The sequence below is a fragment of the Cnephaeus nilssonii genome (genome assembly GCF_951640355.1).
Source record: "Cnephaeus nilssonii genome assembly, chromosome: 19".
In the NCBI taxonomy this organism is placed as follows: Eukaryota; Metazoa; Chordata; class Mammalia; order Chiroptera; family Vespertilionidae; genus Cnephaeus; species Cnephaeus nilssonii.
In genome coordinates, this window is record NC_137090.1 from 457,809 (window position 1) to 475,677 (window position 17,869).

At 62.5% G+C, this 17,869-nt stretch overlaps 3 protein-coding genes across 4 annotated transcripts in view; all 3 read left to right on the forward strand.

Annotated features, from left to right (window-relative positions):
* The window catches only part of SECTM1 (secreted and transmembrane 1), a 9,059-nt gene extending 6,886 nt beyond the window's left edge, over positions 1-2,173 (forward strand). For both annotated transcript variants that reach the window (XM_079797616.1, XM_079797617.1), the window contains 3 exons: positions 1,453-1,485; positions 1,649-1,817; positions 2,047-2,173. In XM_079797616.1, the coding sequence (XP_079653742.1) occupies positions 1,453-1,485; positions 1,649-1,817; positions 2,047-2,050 (206 nt within the window). In that variant the 3' untranslated portion in view covers positions 2,051-2,173. The remainder of the gene's footprint in view (positions 1-1,452; positions 1,486-1,648; positions 1,818-2,046) is intronic.
* OGFOD3 (2-oxoglutarate and iron dependent oxygenase domain containing 3) overlaps positions 1-17,869 on the forward strand; it is a gene marked incomplete at its 5' end in the record, with an annotated part of 80,339 nt that overhangs the window by 31,163 nt on the left and 31,307 nt on the right. The gene's annotated exons all lie outside the window — the stretch shown is intronic.
* Positions 4,054-7,310, forward strand: CD7 (CD7 molecule). The gene is made up of 4 exons (XM_079797610.1): positions 4,054-4,268; positions 5,521-5,847; positions 6,044-6,177; positions 6,627-7,310. The coding sequence occupies exons 1-4, from the start codon at positions 4,187-4,189 to the stop codon at positions 6,732-6,734; spliced, it is 651 nt and encodes a 216-aa protein (XP_079653736.1). The 5' UTR covers positions 4,054-4,186; the 3' UTR covers positions 6,735-7,310.

A 17,869-nucleotide genomic window follows, 5' to 3' on the forward strand; every position in this document is an offset into this window, starting at 1 on the left:
TCTCTCCCTCCCTCTCTCTTTCCTCCCCTCTCTCCCTCTCCCTCTCTCTCTCCCTCTCTCTCTCTCCCTCTCTCTCTCTCCCTCCCTCTCTCTCCCTCTCCCTCCTCTCTCTCTCTCTCTCTTCCTCCCTCTCTCTCTCTCTCTCCCTCTCTCTCTCTCTCTCTTCCTCTCTCTCTCTCTCTCTCTCTCTCTCTCTCTCTCCCCCCCCGCCTCCTCTCTCTCTCCTCCTCTCCCTCTCTCTTCCTCTCCCTCTCTCTCTCTCTCTCTCTCCCTCTCCCTCTCTCTCTCTCCCTCTCTCTCTCCCTCCCTCTCTCTCCCTCTCCCTCCCTCTCTCTCTCTCTCTCTCTTCTCTCTCTCTCTCTCTCTCTCTCTCTCTCTCTCTCTCTCTCTTTCTCTCGGAGGGGAGGCAGGGGGCAGCAGTGGGGGAAGGAGCACGCACAGGCCGGCGCAGGCCCAGGGACTCACCGTGGCCCCAGGGAGGGGCTGTGGGTGAACGTGCTGAGGCCCAGCCGTGGTCACGTGTGAATGTCCCCCCCCCACAGCCTGGGACGACCCCATCTGCACGGAGGGCGTGGTGTCAGTAACCAGGGGGGGGCGCCCGCCAAGATGACCTGCAACATCTCCAACCCCTTCCTCCACGTCAGCGTCTGCCTGCGGGCCCCCGGCTGGGGGGACTGCCAGCGTGGGGGGGACTGCCGGGCCGTCTTCACCCAGGCGGCCTCCGGGGTGCTCCTTCGGGGGCGGGTGGCGGCTCTGTGTTGAGGGACCCTCGGCGAGGATGGTGACAGAGGAAGCCCGGGACAGCCAGGCTGGGGAGTACCGGTGGACCCTCGTGGGAGGCCAGACAGAGCAATTATGCACCACCCTGAACGTTTCAGGTGAGGGGCGGGGCCGCAACTCCCCCCAGACCTGGGGAGGCCCTCCCCTGCTGGCCCCGCAGTCGCTGCGATTTCTCTCCATGTCCAGTGCCCCCCGGACACTGTCCCCTGGCGCCGGGGCCTCCTCTCCCACCACCCGCCCTGTCCCCTTGCTCCCTTAAGACCCGCCCACTTTGGTTCACTGAGAAAATGGAACCAATCAGCTGAGACCACACCAACCCCCTCGCCTCTCCCTGAGCTCTGTGCCCCACTGTGACCTCCTGGAACACCAGCCCCCTCGGTTCCCGGGGCCACCCTTACGCTCGGACACCCTCCCCGGCCCTGTCCGCCCAGGAGCACTGCCCCCTCGCCCCCTAAGTCCCCCTAAGTCCCCCTCGCCGCCCCGCCCCTCTTCCTTTGCTCAGCACTGAAGTCTCCACAGCCCCTCCCCCTTCTGTGGCCTGAGGGGGGCCTGGGGGGCACGGGCCCTGGTGGGACTCCTGAACCCAGGGCTCCTGGCACCTGGGCCAGTGGGAGGTGGGGCTGCCTCAGGCCGGCCCCCGGGGGCCCCCTGACCACCCTTATCTCCCTGCAGAGCCTCCCGAGCAGCCCTCCACGCCCCCCTGGGGTAGGTATCCTTCTCCAGAGCTGCAGTGGGGGAGCCCGGCCCCCTACGGGCGCCTGCGCACCCCGTTCCCTGCACACTGTCTGTCCCTGGGCTTCTGGCCGGGTGCTGTCCCCCTGGTGTGTTCCAGGAGGCCACGGCCACCCCCTGCTTCCTGCTGCCATAGGGACTCAGGACCCCCGCCCGGCCCAGGACCTGCACTCGGCCCAGGACCCATCCCCGGGGCGGCTGCACGTGGCCCTCATCCTGGTCCCCATGCTGCTCTGCATCCTGGCACTGGGAGGCCTACAGTTCTGGCGCAGGAACCTTGGTCACCCCATGCACGTTCAGTTCACGTAGGTGCAAGGCCCACCCCTGGCCTGTGGGCTGGGCGGGAAGTGGGGGAGTCCAGGGTCTCAGAGGACTCCACCAGCTGCCGGCCCCCCTTTGTCCCCAGGACACCCTGGAGGGCCGTATGGGGCTGGACTTCCGTGAGACCCAGGACACGTGGCACACGCGTGTCTGCGTGTGCCTGAGCATGCACAGCCCCATCACTCACGCCCCCCGCCCTCCCTCCCTCCGCAGGTGAGTAGGCGGTGCCCATCCGAGCGGAAGCAGGCCCAGCTGGCACCCGGAATCCAGCCCCTGAACCCACCCCCAAGGCTGCCGACCCCCAGCAGTGGAACCTCCCTCCCTCTCGGCTCCTCTCCCACCACCTAAACGTGAACATCTTAAGCTCCAGAGCCCTTGCCCAAAGGGGACCACCCCTCTGCACCCCTCCTTCCCAGGCAGGGAGGGGGCTCCTGGGGACCAGCTGTGCCTTCAGCATGCTCCAGGTTTGGTCCGCAGTTGATCTTGGGCCGACTCTTTGCTTGACTCTGAGCAAGAATAAGTTTTGGGCACCCTCCTGCCTGCAGTCGCTAGGCCAAGGTGGGGCGGTTAGAGGCCTAAGATGCTGTGTGCCCACCTCCACCACGAGGGGGCGCACGTCCCTCTGGAAAGAGGTGGGCAGGTCACTGCGGGCCTTAGCTGTAGGCCCCCCCCCCCGCTCCCCCCCCCCCCCCGCTGCCCTGTCCGCTGGCCCTTCCCCACCCCAAAACCACTGCCACACGCCTTCATCACCACCACCATGCCACTGAACGGGGTCCATCTTTACTGAGTACATCAGAGCTTTTCCTACAAGTAGTGTATCTAGTGCCTCATCCCTAAGGCTAACTTTCTAAAAAATATATTTTTATTGATTTCAGAGAGGAAGGGAGAGGAAGAGAGAGAGAGAGAGAGAGAGAAACATCAACAATGACAGGGACTCATGGATTGACTGCCTCCTGCACACCCCCCACTGGGTTGGAGCCTGCAACCCGGGCCTGTGCCCTGACCTGGAATCCAGCCCTGCCTTCTGGTTCATCAGTCACCGCTCAGCCCCTGAGCCACACCAGCTGGGCCCTAACGCCAACTCTTAAAGCGAATAAAATAACACGATGGGCGAACCGTGCCGGAGAGTCTCACCCTCTCAGGCATCAGGGAGGCGGGCTCTGGACATCCCGGCGGCTCCTCCCCACGGTGATGGGACCCTGTTCCCCGCGGCTTCCCAGGCGCCAGGGCCCAGAACCCCCGGGGGCTAAGATAGGTTCGGCCACTGCAGGGCCTGGTTGTGCGCCGCGGGGGGCATGGCTGGCTGCAGGCACCGGGCAGGGCATCCAGGCCCCTGCTCTGGGGCCACAGGAAGTTACGCTTTTCCATCGGCCAAAGCATGGCTGCATTTCGGGAAGTCAAAGGTCCCCCTGAGCCCCGGCCGGTTTTCTCCGCCGGCTAGAGCATCGGTTGCTGACCAAAGGGTCTCGGGTTTGGGTCTCGGGTTTGCTTCCTGGTCAAGGGCACGGGCGCGTCCCTGGGGTGCAGGTCTGGTCCGGGCCTGGTCGGGGCACATGCAGGAGGCAACCAATCCATGTGTCTCTCTCACATCGACGTTTCTTTCCCCCTCCCCCCTCCCTCCCTCTCTCTCTAAAAATCAATGGAAAAGTATCCTTGGGTGAGGATTAACAACAAAAAGCAAAACAGAACAAAAAAGTCATTTTAATCTTGAGGTGACGGTGGGTGGGGGGGCCGCACACCCGGCCGGACACGTGGAAAGAGCTGCGTCTGGGTCCGTGGGTGGCCCGCCTCCCGCTGGGTCTGTGTTCCCAAGCCGTCCCTGCAGGACAGCCAGTCTGCCCCCCCCCCCCCCTGCGGTGACTGCAAGAGCCCAGGTCTCTAGGATGAGTGAGGTCCTCGTAGAAGATGGCCCAGAGGACCAGGGCCGCAGGAGGCTGACCCCACCCCAACCAGGGCCCCTCCTCCTGCCCCTGGGCCCCCTCCCCGCTGTCTCCATTGCCCTGATGTTCCCTGAGGAGATGCAGCCGGGAGGGGCCAGGACAGCCGCCACCCCGAGGGCACTCGGCAGGACGTGGGGGAGCGGGGCCCACCCGCCCAGCCTGGGCCTCAGGCTCCTGTCCATCCAGGGCCCTGCCTCCAGGAAGCCCTCCGAGGCCCCACCACCTCCCCCCTCCCCCCCTCCCTCGCTGCCGGCCTCCTGCCCCGCCCCGCCCACCCCGGAAGTGACCTTTCATCGGGCTTGGGGGCAGCACCTCCCAGGTGCTGGCACACAGCTGGGTCTTGGACTGGGAGAGTCGCTGCTGCTGCTGCCCGTGGGGCCCTGCCTTGCCCCTGCCCCTGGTCCGGTGGCAGGATGGCAGGGAGCGTGGCCCCCGGGCTGCCTCTGCTCTCCGTGCTCCTGGTGCTGGCCGCCGCCGACCCCCCGCCTGCTGGAGGTAAGGCTGACCAGTCCTCTTGGGCTCAGCTCCCCTCTGCCGCCTGCTCTCCTGCCAGGGACGCGCCTTCCCACGAGGGGTGGTGGGTGGAGCCTGCCCTTCCCTCGGGGCCGTCACAGAACGCGGGCACCTGGGCAGGGGCTGCGGGTTGAGCGGCCTGGCGCTGCGTCCGTCCTCTGTCTTCCCTCCGTGTCCGGGTCCTTCCACAGGGAGCCAGCGCCCCATCAGAGGGACTGCCGTTTAGCGTTTTTCTTTGTAGTGTCTGTTCTTGTTGATGTCAGAGAGGAAGGGGGAGGGAGAGAGAAACATCAATGATGAAAGAGGATCACTGATCGGCTGCCTCCTGCACGCCCCGCCCGGGGGATCGAGCCCGCAGCCCGGGCCTGTGCCCCGACCGGGAATGGAGCTGTGACCTCCTGGCTCCTGGGTTGACACTCACCCACTGAGCCACGCGGGCCGGGCCTCGTTTTCTTTTTCAAACAGACACGCGGGAAGTTCTGCAGCAGGACAGGGAGACCAGTTACCCCGAGGGGCGGGTGGGCCTAGCTGCCACAACCCTGGTGCCCCCAAAAGTGGCAGGATTTGACCGAGACGCTGAGGCTCGGATCCCGTGAGAAGGTTGTGCTGTCCCAGGCGGGGCTCATGCTCCAAAAGGCTGCGGCCTGATTCCCGGTCCGAGCACGTGCAGGAGGCCGGTCCGTGCTGCTCCCTCTCCAGCTATCCTGGGGGCTGTCATTTAATTAAAAAGGTTTAAATTTGTTGACTGACTTGAGAGAGAGTGGAACATGGACTAGCTGTTCCACTTACGCACTGGTTGATTCTTGTCCGTGCCCTGCGATCGAACTCGGGAGCCGGACGTACCAGGACGACCCTGTGGTCAGCACAGCGACCGGCCGGCCCTGGGCTGCCGTTTGAGAGAGTCGGTGGAGAGCCAGGGAGGGGTCAGGGCTGCCCACAAAGGGCCGCTGCTCCGGAAGGAAGAAACCCCAGCTCCAGCTGCCCCTGCCCGACCCTGGCGGTGGGGAGAGGGCGCAGGCCGCCTGGCCCCTCGGGGCCCCCAGGGACCCTTCAGAATCCAGAACATCCCCCTCCCCCAGACCCCGTGCTGGCGCCTGGAGCAGCTTCAGGCTCCCACAAGGGGCCCCGCCTGTGGGGCCATGTCGGGGTGGGGGGGCCTTCTCCCCGCCACCGCCCCCTGCAGAGAGGTCCGCCCGCGGCCAGGCCGGCGGTGACTGGCGGGTCCTCCCTGCAGAGGTGTGGCAGTCCCCCCTCTACACAGTCACCCCCGAGGGGGGCTCCACCAACATCACCTGCTCCGTCCACGTGAACGGGACCCTGCTCGGGGTCCACCTGAGGCAAGGCCATCTGCCCAAGACGCGCAAGGTGACGTACTACGACGGCGCGAGCGCCCCCACCGTGGACGAGCGGTTCCAGGGCCGCGTCCTCTTCTCGGGGCCCACGGACCGCCTGACCATCACCGTGCGGCGCCTGCGGCCGGAGGACACCGGCACCTACTTCTGCGAGGCCATCATGGTGGAGGGGAAGGGCTGGGGCGCCGGCACCACGGTGGTGGTGACAGGTAGGCAGCGCCCACCCTGGGGGCCACGCCCCCCCTGCCGCCCAGACCGGCTCTCCCTGCCCCTCCTGGGCCCCTTCCCTCCACTCCAGCGTCAGCCCGCCTCCTCCAGGGAGCCTCCTGGATTTCGCCCCCACTGGGAGCCCCCTCCCCCATCTGCACCCTGAAGACTCTCATGGACTCTCCCCACTTCTTCCAGACACACTGTCCCCAGCGGCCAACGCCTGCCCCGGGACTCAGCTGGCCGACTTCACCTTCCCCGTGGCCCTGGCCCTGGGCTGCCTCCTGGTCGTGCTGGGCCTGGCCGCCACGTGTGTGCTGAGGAGGAGGCAGGTCAGTGTGCCCCTCGCGGTCACTGTCCCCGCAGGCCGGCTGCCCCGGGAGCAGGGAGGGGAGAAAAGGGGCTCCCTGTCCCCTCCATCGGGGTCCCTGGGGGCTCCCAGGACCGAGGTGGGAGAGGAACCCAGAACTGGAGCCGCCAGGAGCCCTAAGGACTCAGGGCACAGGATGCTCAGGGGCTGGGCCGGGTCCTGGTCGGACGTCTGAGGGGTGAAGCCCATGTATGACCGAGTGTGCATGCGTGTGAGCATGTGTGTGTACAGAGCGTGACATCGGTGTGTGAGCCTGTGTGGACCTGTCCGAGGTGGGAGAGGACGGGCAGGTGGTCACCTGGGCCCCTGGTGCCAGCCCAGGCCCCATCCCCCCGACACGGTCCCGGGGGCAAGGTCATCCTCCTCACCCCCCAACCCCCACTGCCCGCACAGACAGGCTTTCCCTTGCAGATCAGGAACATGTGCTTGGCGCGGGACAGGAGCATGACATGTGTGATCTATGAAGACATGTCCTGCAGCCGCCAGAACACCATCTCCATCCCCCACCACAACCAGTGAGCCGGCCCGGCCTCTGCCCCGCCTGCTCCTGGCGCCTCCTCCAGGAAGCTCTCCGGCCTGCCTCGCACCCTCAAGGCTGCCCTGCTCACCCCATGGGCTGCCCCTGGCCCCTGGGAGCCGCCAGAGACCAAGCCGCCCTTTTCCTCACACGGACCAGCTGGGGTCCGGGCAGCCGGCACGCCAGGCGGGTGGACTGTGTGCTGAGCCACCTGGCCTGACCCAGGCCTGCCAGAAGTAAAGGGCTTCTCTTCTCCCCTCGTCGACTCCAGTGTCCGCCCTCAACCAGACCTGGGCCCCTCGGGACTCAGGGAAGCCGCCTGATGAACAGCGAGGAGGCCGAGTCCGCAGGAAACACGGATCCCGGGTCCGAGCAGCCGGGGGCTCAGCTCCTCGAGGGAAGGGCTGGAGGAGGAACCCGTGCGAAATCACAGATGCAGAGTAGGCACAACAGCAAGTTGGGCCCTTGTAGGAGCAACCGATCGATGTTTCTCTCCTCCTCCTCCTCCCTTCCACTCTCCCTAAAAATCAATGGGAAAATATCCTCTGGGGAGGATTGACCAAGAAATAAAATAAAAGCACCACACATTAGGAGTCCTGGAAATAATGTCTTTAAATTAATTGACACAATGGTCTGTTTTCTGCTACATCCTTTCACTGCCTCCTCTTTGGTTGCACAGAGCTCCCCCCAGCCCCCCCCCCCCAGCCCCCCCAGCAATTTCACACTGTGCACACTTCAGGCCTCCTCTGGGCCACCCCGGCCACCAGGAGGGGGACACAGGCACCCCTCAATCCGCCCTCCGCCCCGCACCATGGGGCTGGCCCCAGCAGGGAGGCGGGGGGGAAGCACACCTGCTCTGGGGGGCCAGGAGCCCTGTGACCCCACCAGGTGGCAGCTCTTCCTGCGACTGAGGACAAGGGTGGCCGCGGGCAGGGAGTCCGCCCTGGACGGAGTTGGGGAGAGATGGAGGCGGGGGGGGGGGGGGGACGCCATGAGAACCACCAGTTCTGGATGCCCTGGCGCAGTGGTCAGCAAACTGTGGCTCGCGAGCCACATGCGGCTCTTTGGCCCCTTGAGTGTGGCTCTTCCACAAAATACCACGGCCTGGGCGAGTCTATTTTGAAGAAGTGGCGTTAGAAGAAGTTTAAGTTGAAAAAATTTGGCTCTCCAAAGACATTTCAATCGTTGTACTGCTGATATTTGGCTCTGTTGACTAATGAGTTTGCCGATCACTGCCCTGGCGGACCCTCAGGGGTTGAAGCTACCACCGTAAGAAACATCCAAACCCGTAAGAGTTTCCGAGTTTATTGGAGCCAAACTGGTGACAGTTGCTGGGAGCAAGGTCTCCACGGACTGAGAGCATGTGCCGGGGCCGGGGCACACGTTCGGCGCCTCATCTCCTACGTCAGATTCGAGGGCGGAGACGGACGGGGGCTCCCTGAAGCCCGCTGGTGAGGGCAGGGCGGTGGGAGAGAGCAGGGCAGGGAGACCTCTGGGTGGGTGAAAAGTAAAATGGAGCCCTCGCCGGTTTGGCTCCGTGGACAGAGCACCGGCCGGCCTATGGACTGAAGGGTTCCGGGTTCGATTCCCGGTCGAGGGCAGGTACCTTGATTGCATGTGCGGGAGGCAACCAATCGCCGTGTCTCTCTCTCCCATCGATGGCTCCCTGTCCCTCCCGTCCCTTCCACCCTCTCTAAAAGTCAGTGGGAAAATGTCCCCAGGTGAGGGCTGACACCAACAACCAAGTGAAATGGAGAGGAAAAGCTTCTCCGATGTCGGTGGGTACCGGACAGTTAACAATGAGCACGCAGAGCCCAGCCCACGGAGACGGTGTTCGGGAACGAGATGACGGCCAGGCTCCGTGGTCCCGTCCTGGGCAGCGGTGTGTCCTGGCCGGGAAGAGGGCCACTCGGCTGAAAGGTGTGGCACCTGTCGAGGCAGACACCGGCCTCCCGCTTTCAGGGAAGGAGTTGTCCGTTTAGACCACCCTGTGTGGTGGCTCCGGTCTCTGCGTTCGAAAGGCCGCCTCGGAGGCCTCTCCTGAGCCTGTCAGGTTGTTCATGGCCCCTTTCTTGTCCACAAGGCCCACGTCAAGGCCGGCCGGGCTGTGCGAGGGGAGGGGTGCAGCCTTCGCCTTAGGGTGCGGGAGCCCAGATGTCCTGGGAGGAGAAGGGCGTCCGGCAGACAGCGGGCCACGCTCAGACTGTCCGGGCTCCACCAGCCCCCGCGGGTCGGCAGCCCCTCCCCTAGGCCTCTCCTCGCAGGCACCCGTCTGCCTCGCCACGGAGGAGGCCAGGAGGTTTCCTGAGACTGCAGTGCGGCTGGGCCGGGGGCTGCAGTTGGGGTGCAGGAAAAGGCGGCTGGGCCTGCAGCACCCCCAACTTCTCACGCCCCCACTGGCTTGACATCCGCCCCGGCTGGCTTCGCTCAGCTTTGCAGCCCCATCCTCCCGAGCCCCCTCCCCCATCGCTCCCCCAGCCCGTTCTGCCCACAATCACACAAGCTTGGACCACATCCTGAGTTCTGGGTCTCTCACACCGAAGCACAGTAATCCCCCTTTGGAAAAGCTGCTGTTTGAACTACTCTGTTCTTCTTGGTCTCTTACTCTGTACGTCGACTCTGTTATTTTTAGACTGTGAAATAACGTTGTTTTCTGCTTGAATAGAAAAGATAAACTTCATTGTCTGGCCTTGCAAGCGAGCCATCTAATGGATACCCTGATATTGATGCCAGGTATAGATATGATAGGTACTCATGGTTGCACCTTGTCTGTAAAAGTAACTTACACAGGGACCTAAGAAAGATATAAAAAGAGAATGCTTCCTCCTTGGGGTGCTCAGGATGTGACCGGCAATCTGCTCTGAACCCGCGCGCAATGAAGATAACGAGCTGGCTCATTAGGCGTCTTGTCCAGCTCGCTGATTTGCGATACAACAGCACCGTAAGGCAGGCAGCCCGTGGGTAAGTCACCCGGCACTCCCACAACCACAGCCACCTGCAGGCCCGGCCAAGCTCAAGTCCCAGCCTCAGGCTCAGCCGGGCCCCTCTGCACTCAGCCCGCCCTGGGCCCTGCCACAGCCTTACTGCCTCCCCCACCGTGGGCGCTGCCCCCCCCGCCCCGCCCCCGCGCCTGGGGCCCTGGCCTCGGAGCCAGCCCACCCACCTGCCACATCTCTTTCTGCCCCTCCTCCTCCTGCCCTCTCTCCTACCCTTTGCAGATTCTCGGATCACCCCGTGGGGGGTGGGCAGCATTCTGGGCCTCCCAGAGCCCCCCTGGTCTCCCGGGGGACACATTGGTCACAGGCAGGGGTCCTCCCTGCTCAGAGGACCCCCCTCGGCCTGGGGCTCCCACAGCTCCTCACCCCACCAAGCCCCTCCCTGTCCCTCCGGCTCAAGCTGCTGGCTTCACTGGTCATTGAATGCGTTGTTTAGTCCTCACTAGGCCACAGGCCCTGCAGCCCCTTTAGCAAAACCGAACCTGAGCCCGGCTGGTGTGGCTCAGTGGTTCAGCATCGACCCAGGACCTAGGAGGTCACGGTTCAATTCCCCGTCAGGGCACAGGCCCGGGTTGCGGGCTCCATCCCCAGTGTGAGGCGTGCAGGAGGCAGCAGATCCATGATTCCCTCGCATCATGGATGTTCCTAGCTCTCTCCCCCTCTCCCTTCCTCTCTGACATCAATTAAAATAGATTTTTAAAAATAAATAAATAAGAATAGAACCTGGCCCTCCATGGCTGCCCGAGAGGGTTACCCAGGGACTAAGCTGAGCTCGGGGTCGCTGCCTGTGCATCTGGTCCCGATGTCCCGCGACCTCTGCTCTGCTGCCCCCCGTGTGGCCGTGGTCTTCCCGCTCCACAGGCCTGGGGCTGGCACTCCAAGCCTGGACGCGGTCCCGGTTTGACCGGCCTGCACAGGCTTTGCTACTAAGACAAGCCCGAGTCAGCCAGGGCCTCGAGGTCCCGCGGGCCTGAGACTAAAGGGAGGGACTGGATTTGCAGGAGAGGGAGGGGGCGAGTCTGCGTGCTGGGAGGTCAGTCTGAACAAAAGGAGGGCAAGGGGCAGAGGTCACATTAAGGAAATGCAGGTTCCTCCAGGTCGGAGTGGACGGCGAATGCCAGAGGCACTTCCCACTGGGTCTCAGGCCCTGCCCTCAGGGTCCCCCACCCCAGGGCTCTGCCCCCAGGGCCCCGCAGCGGGTGTGGGGGCAGCGCCCGCTCTGTGCTCACAGCTCAGTGCAATCCTGAGGTTTCCTGATTAAGGTCAACACCTGCCTGCAGGCCCCGGGGAAGATGCCAGAAAGTGTGTGTGTGTGTGTGTGTGTGTGTGTGTGTGTGTGTGTGTGTTGGGGAGGGGGGTGGTGGTGGCTCTGGGCCAGACCCGAACCGCCGGGGGCCAGGGGTCTTTTATTTTATTTTTTTTAATCCTCACCTGAAGATATTTTTCCATTGATTTTAGAAAGAGTGAACGAGAGAAGGAAAAACAGAGAGAAACATCGGTGTGAGAGAAGCACATCGATTGGTTGCCTCCTGCATGCGCCCTGACCAGGGCCCAGGCCAGGGAGGAGCCTGCAACCGAGCTACGTGCCCTCGACCAGAATCCAACCCAGGACCCTTCGGTCCACAGACCGATGCTCAATCCACTGAGCCACACCGGCCAGGGCTCCCAGGGGTCTTTGAGGGGCTCCGGCCGTAGCTGACGGGGCCCAGGAGGTGCCTGTGTCCGGTGTGGTAAGCCCCAGGCCTGCTATGGGATCTGGGAGCGGCTCCCGGAGGCCAGAGGAGACAGAGCCTCATTGGTGACCCTGAGGACAGCCAGCCCAGACCCCAAGGCCAATCCACATGCAGGGCCTGCGGCCTGGCTTCCTGTTTGTCTCTGGTCCTCGGAGGTGGGCTGGGAGGCCACATCCGGCTCTCGCTTCTGTGAGAACCTGGGCCCCGGGACCTGTTCTCTCAGCCCCACCTCCCCAGCTCCCGCGTCCACAGGTGCTTCCGCTGCCTGGGACACCTTCTGCCCCTCGGGGCTCCCCCTCCTAGGACAGGCCCCCCCTTACCCCCCTCAAGTTGGGACGGAACTTCCCGCCATCTCTGCCCAGCACCCATCTCAGTCGGCCACCCCACCCCCCAGCGACCCCAGGACCCTTGCCTGGCCGAGCCAGCTTTGTGGGGCCTGAGGCTTCTCCGGCCGCTCCCAGGGAGCCCGGGGAAGGGTCCAACAAGGGCAGGGCCCTACGGTGCCATGGCTTCCACCGCACCCTCCCCTCCCCTCCACGCCACACCTTCCTGCATCCCCCCCCTCTCCGTCTGCAGCCCCAGGCCTTTCCTGCCAGCTGTCTCCCATGGTGTCCCAGGGCCTGGCCTCACCCCGCACGGTGGCTGAGTGGCTGAGCTGGGTCCTGAGTGGGGTCATCCAACGCCCTGTGGGTGCCCTGGGGCCCTCGTCCATCCAGGTGTGCAAAGCGGCCAGTGCCTCCCTCCCGGGCCACGCAGCCCAGAGCCTGGGGCTCTCCAGAGGGCCAGCTGCCCCCTGGTGGCAGGACCAGGCAGGGGCAGGGCGGGGAGCAGTCCGGTCCACGCACCAGGCCTGGGAGGGAGCGCCAAGTCCATGCAGTCCTGCCCCCTGTTGACGGACGGGAGGGACAGCTGAGGCCCAGAGCCGGCAGGGCGTGGACAAGAGGTGGAGCCCCTCCCAGCCTCACGGTGACTTCCCCGTGGGCTGGGCGAGGGTCATGGACTAACAACCGGGTCTCTCCTGGAGAAGTGAGTATCCCCACAGCGTCTCAGGGTGGTTTGGGGGGGGGCCCAGGGTTTGGAAACTTTATTTTTTTAAATATTTTTTATTGATTTCAGAGAGAAAGGGAGAGGGAGAGAGAGATAGAAACATCAATGATGACAGAGAATCATGGATCAGCTGCCTCCTGCACAACCCACACTGGAGATCAAGCCCACAACCCAAGCATGTGCCCCGACTGGGAATTGAACTGTGACCTCCTGGTTCATAGGTCGATGCTCAACCACTGCGCCACGCCGGCCAGGCAGGTTTAGAAACTTTAAAAACCAACTCGAGAGGATGGGATTTTGGGGACCAGGAGGGCACACCCCTCCCCAAAGTCAGTGATGTGAGCAGTTGGAGGGGACAGAGGGCAAGGAGCCATTTTTTTTTTTTTAGCAGAGAGAGAGCTCCTGGGACTGAATAGGAGAGGCAGGAGCAGGCAGGCCTCCTACGGGTAAGAAGTGACACTCCAGGCACAAAGACACAGGCCCAGGGCCTCAGGCCGCTGTCCCCGGGCACACTGTGCTCCTTCCCAGACCAGCCCGCTCGCTGCCCCCGTCCCAGGGTGGACGCTGCCCTGGACAAGGCCTCGGACAGGGGGGTCACCTGGGCAGAGTCGCCCAAAGAAGCCACCCTGCCTGGGCCCTGAAGGGACCCTGGGGGGCGCTGCTCTGGCTGGGGCTCTCGTCCCGCCCTAGGGCTGGTCCTGCAAGGGGCGGGAGGCTTGTACCGCCTGGTGGGCAGGACAGTTAAGAAGTGTGGCCACGGGCTGAGCATCGACCTATGAACCGGGAGGCCAGGTTCGATTCCCAGTCAGGGCACATGCCAGGGTTGGGGGCTCCATCCCCAGTGTGGGGCGTGCAGGAGGCAGCCGATCTGTGATTCTCTCTCATCACTTATGTTTGTGTCTGTGTCTCTCTCCCTCTCCCTTCCTCTCTGACATCAATAAAAACATGTTTAAAAAGAAGAAAGCAGCGTGGCCAGCTGACCTTGGCTGGGGCTCCGTCCTGGTCCTGGTAAAGACTCAGGTTTAGAGTCTAATGTTATCTTTCCCATCGCTCAGCTGACGTACCCTGAGCCCATCCTCACTGCCAGCCCCCGGCTCCCCTCCCCGGTGGATGCTGGCCAGGTTACTAATGCGGATGTCAGGGGCGTGTCACCATGGGATCCTGCTTGTCAGACGCAGGTCAGGGAGGATGACTCAGCCTACAGTGGAAAAACAGGAACAGGAGCCGTCCTGGGCAGGAGATCCCGTGGCAGCGTGGGAGAAGGCCCTGGAGACCTCAGGCCCTGGAGGACCTCAGACCCAGGCAAGCCTGCCCCCGCCCAGCCCGCCCCTCACACAGCCTGCCCCTCATCCACAGCGCCCCCCCAGTCTGCCCCCACAAAAACATACTCAGTGTGCTCCTCCTCCACCTACAGCCAATGCTCAGGCACCTGCTCCCCCACCCCCAGCCCTACAGGACTCTTTCCCCCCAAACTCACCCCTCCCAGCTGGTTCAGGCCCACAATACTGCTCCCATCCCCCCATCCTGCCCCCCAACTTTCTCAGTGGCCTGTGCTCTCAGAGGGAAGGGACCTGGAGGCTCAGGGGTCATCCTGATAGGCCAGGGGACAAAATAGTGCCGTTTATTTTTTAATATTTTAATTCAGATGACCAGCTATTTACACAAGTAAAAATAAAAGGAAAATAAAATTCTTTATTAGAAATGCTCATAAGGAAAACAGAGCCTCCTTGTATCCAGTCTGTTCCAAGCACAGACCTTGTAAGAGGTCAGCGTGCCATTCTGGGACCTTTCTTTTCTTTTTTAATAAATTTTTATTGATTTCAGAGAGGGAGAGGGAGAGAGAGACAGAAACATAAATGATGAGAGAATCACTGATCGAGGGTGGAGCCTGCAACCCCAGCATGTGCCCTTGACGCGGAATCCAACGTGACCTCCTGGCTCACAGGTCAACGCTCATCCGCTGAGCCAGGCGGGCGGCTGTCCTGGGCCTTCCGGTCACGGATGGTCCCCGTGTCTGATCATGTCTGTCCGGCTGGACTCGCCGGTGGAAAGTATGCTGCTCGCTCACTGCCCCAGAGTCTGGGACGTGTGTTTGGGGCCTGGTCATCCGGGGACCCCCGCCCCCCGCCCCGGCCCCCGCCCTGGCCCAGCCCCCTCCGGAGGCCTCCGCCCCAGTGGGGTCTCCCCCGCGGGCGCCCCCTGCTGGCCCCGAGGGCCGTGGCACGTTGGCCACCTCCCCGCTGGGAACCGGCCTCGCAGTCACTGGCGTCCCCTCCAGGGGTCGCCGTTTCTCCGCTTCCGGACTGTCCGTCCTTGTGGGCAAAGCCGATGAGTCAGGGAGGTGACCCCTGAGATGACGGGAAGCGTCAGCACCGGGGGAAACGGGACGCGGCGCCGGGACGGGCGACTGCGAGCCGGGCTGCCCTTGTGCTGCTTTAAAAACACAGGTAACTGCTCTTCGGCTTCGGAGCAAAAGGCGTGCAATGCGGTCCTTAGACCCGCCCGCCGGGCACCCTTCAGTCCGCGGGCCGACGCTCTGCGAAACGCCCCCGGAACCCAGCGCGGCCAGGCGTCCCGCGGCCGCGGATCCGAGAGGCGCCGGGCTGGTGCGGGACCGGTGTCAGCTGCGCGGCCCGATATCCACACGCCCACCTGCGTCACGTGACCAGGCCAGGCCAATCACCGTGCAGCAAGCCGCGGCCTCGGCGATTGGGCCAGGGTTGAGCATGTGATTCCAATGGACCAATCATGGCCCAGAGATGTCTATTTAAGGCGGAGCCGGCTCGGGGCTCCACCAGTGAGGGCCGGGTTTGCGTCGGCAGCCGGGCGTTTTGTGTTTATGGGGCGCCTGGAGGGGACGCGGGGCGAGGGAGACGCCCAGTCCAGAGACCCCCCCCCAGCACAACTCAGCCCGCCCTCCTTGCCGCGTCTCCCAGAAGAGCGGCCTCCAGTGATTTCCCGTCCAGGCACACGGAAGTCTCCGAAGGATGCGTGGGAACTCGAACCCGAGATCGGAGCGGGGTCCCAGCGCCCCACCTCCCCGGGCAACCTGGTCACGTGTGGGTCTGGGCCTTCCTTTCCCCGCAGGGCTACCGCGCGGTCGCCGGTCCGGGGCGCCGACCGACGAGAACGTGGCCCTGGAAGGAGTCGCCAGGTTCAGCACGGTCTTTGTCGGGATGCAGAGCGCTTGGCGTGAAGTTCACTTACAGGAAGCGGGCAGCTCGCTGGTGGCCGTGTTTACAGTTGTGCAACCATCCTCACATCTACACTTACACCACGTTTCATCACCCATCAGCAGTTCCTCTCCATTCCCTCCCCTCCCCCTCCCCCAGCCCAGGCAACCCCCCATCCACTTGGGCTCCCTTAGGTTTGTACTGCACACACTAAGGATTATTTCTTATCATTCGGAGTGCACGTTAACTGGTGCCCTGTATTTTTATTTGGTAAGTTTGCCCCCCCCCCCCTCCCTGGAGGGTTATCTGGCACTGACTGGAGCCCAGGATGCCCAAGCGGTAGGACATACTTGCACCCACCCTTTCCGCCGCTACATTTCCAAGAAAATAGAATTCCAACAAAGCAGGCAGTCAAGCGCTAACCGGTGTGGCTCAGTGGATAGAGCGTCGGCCTGCGGACTGAAGGGTCCCAGGTTCGATTCCAGTCAAGGGCACATACCTTGGTTGCGGGCACATCCCCAGTAGGGAGTGTGCTGGAGGCAGCTGATCAATGTTTCTCTCTCATCGATGTCTCTAACTCTCTATCCCTCCCCCTTCCTCTCTGTAAAAAATCAGTAAAATATATTAAAAATAATAAATAAATAAATGTATATCAAAATTAAAAAAAAAAAAGCAGGCAGTCAAGGGAGCTGATCCTTGGCACCGCCCTATGGGGAAGGTTCAAGGCTCAGGGTACAAGGCCGGGACAGGGCAGGTAATGAGAGCGATTTTAGGTCTAACAGGCCCCAAAGACCTTGTATGAGGACATCACCCCCATGTCACCCCTCTTTCTGTGCTCTCTAGGCCTCTGTGTATTTAAAACAGTTCTGTTTGGGTGTTTCTTACATCATAGCCTGTCCACGCTGTTGTTTTCACAGGGCAATGCTGGTCTGGGCAGCTCTGCTCCACCTACCCACCTAGCTCTGGGCTTCCTTCCTTTGACCTGGAGGCCTGGCAGGGGGTGGGGGGAGGGACTGTGGCGACTGCCTCCCCTCCCAGCCCCCTTTAACAGAGAAGCTCACCGGAAACTCAGGAAGCTTGCCTGCCAGCTGCCCAGGTCCCAGCCGGGTTCCTTCTCTCTGAGGGTCAGGTCGGCATCACACGCCTCAGGCCGTGGAACATGATGGTGATTCACAGGTGTCTGGCCCTCTCTCCTTTCATCTATTTATATTTTACTCACTCACCCCCATCCTCTTCCCCTGCCCCACAGGCAGCCCTCCAGATGGGTTTTGTGTGCACGGATTCTTTCCATCTCAAGAGATGACAGATTTAAAGCCTCGTTAAAATGACTTCCAAGTGGGGAATGATGGAGGCCTTTACCTTGTTATGGTAACAATCAGGAGTCTACAACAAAGTAAAATCTTTAAAACTTTTAAAATAAACTTCTTTTAGAACAGTTTTAGATGTCTGGATGTCCAGAAAGGTTGCAAAGATAGTACACAGAGTTCCTATAAACCCTCGGCTCCCAGGTTCTCCCTGCCACCTTACCGAGTGGTGCAATTGTTACAGTTCATGAGCCATATGGATACACTAGAGGCCCAGTGCACGAAATACTGCAGGGGGGGAGCAGGGGGAGGGGAGTGGGGGTCCCTCAGCATGGCCTGCACCCTCTCGCAATCTGGGGCCTCTCAGGGGATGTCCCCTCACCTCCCTCCCCCTCGCAATCCAGGACTGCTGGCTCCTAAGGGCTCACCTGCCTGCCTGCCTGCCTGCCTGATTGCCCCTAACCACCTCTGCCTGCTGCCTGATTGCCCCTAACCACCTCTGCCTAGGCTCCGAAGCTGAGGCTTTGTCCAGACTAATGAGCATATTACACTTTTATTATTATAGATGGATTATTATCAACCACACCCCACTCCCAGAATCTCACTGGCATCTTATAGAAGGTGGTGCAACTGTTACATGAGCCAATATGGACAGAGCCCCGTGGGAGCCAGGAAGAGCAGCTTTTAAGGTTCTGGGTGCTCTGGGCCAACTTGGGGCCACCCTGTGCACCGTAGGGCGTTGAGAATCACCCCTGACCTCCACCTTCGATGTGGAGGTTGTGATAATGGGGCACGGCCAGATGCCCCCCAAAAATCCCCCTCGGCCGAGACCCCTGATCTCCAGGGGCCCCAGAGAGCTTTCCGGGATGATGGAAACACTCGGT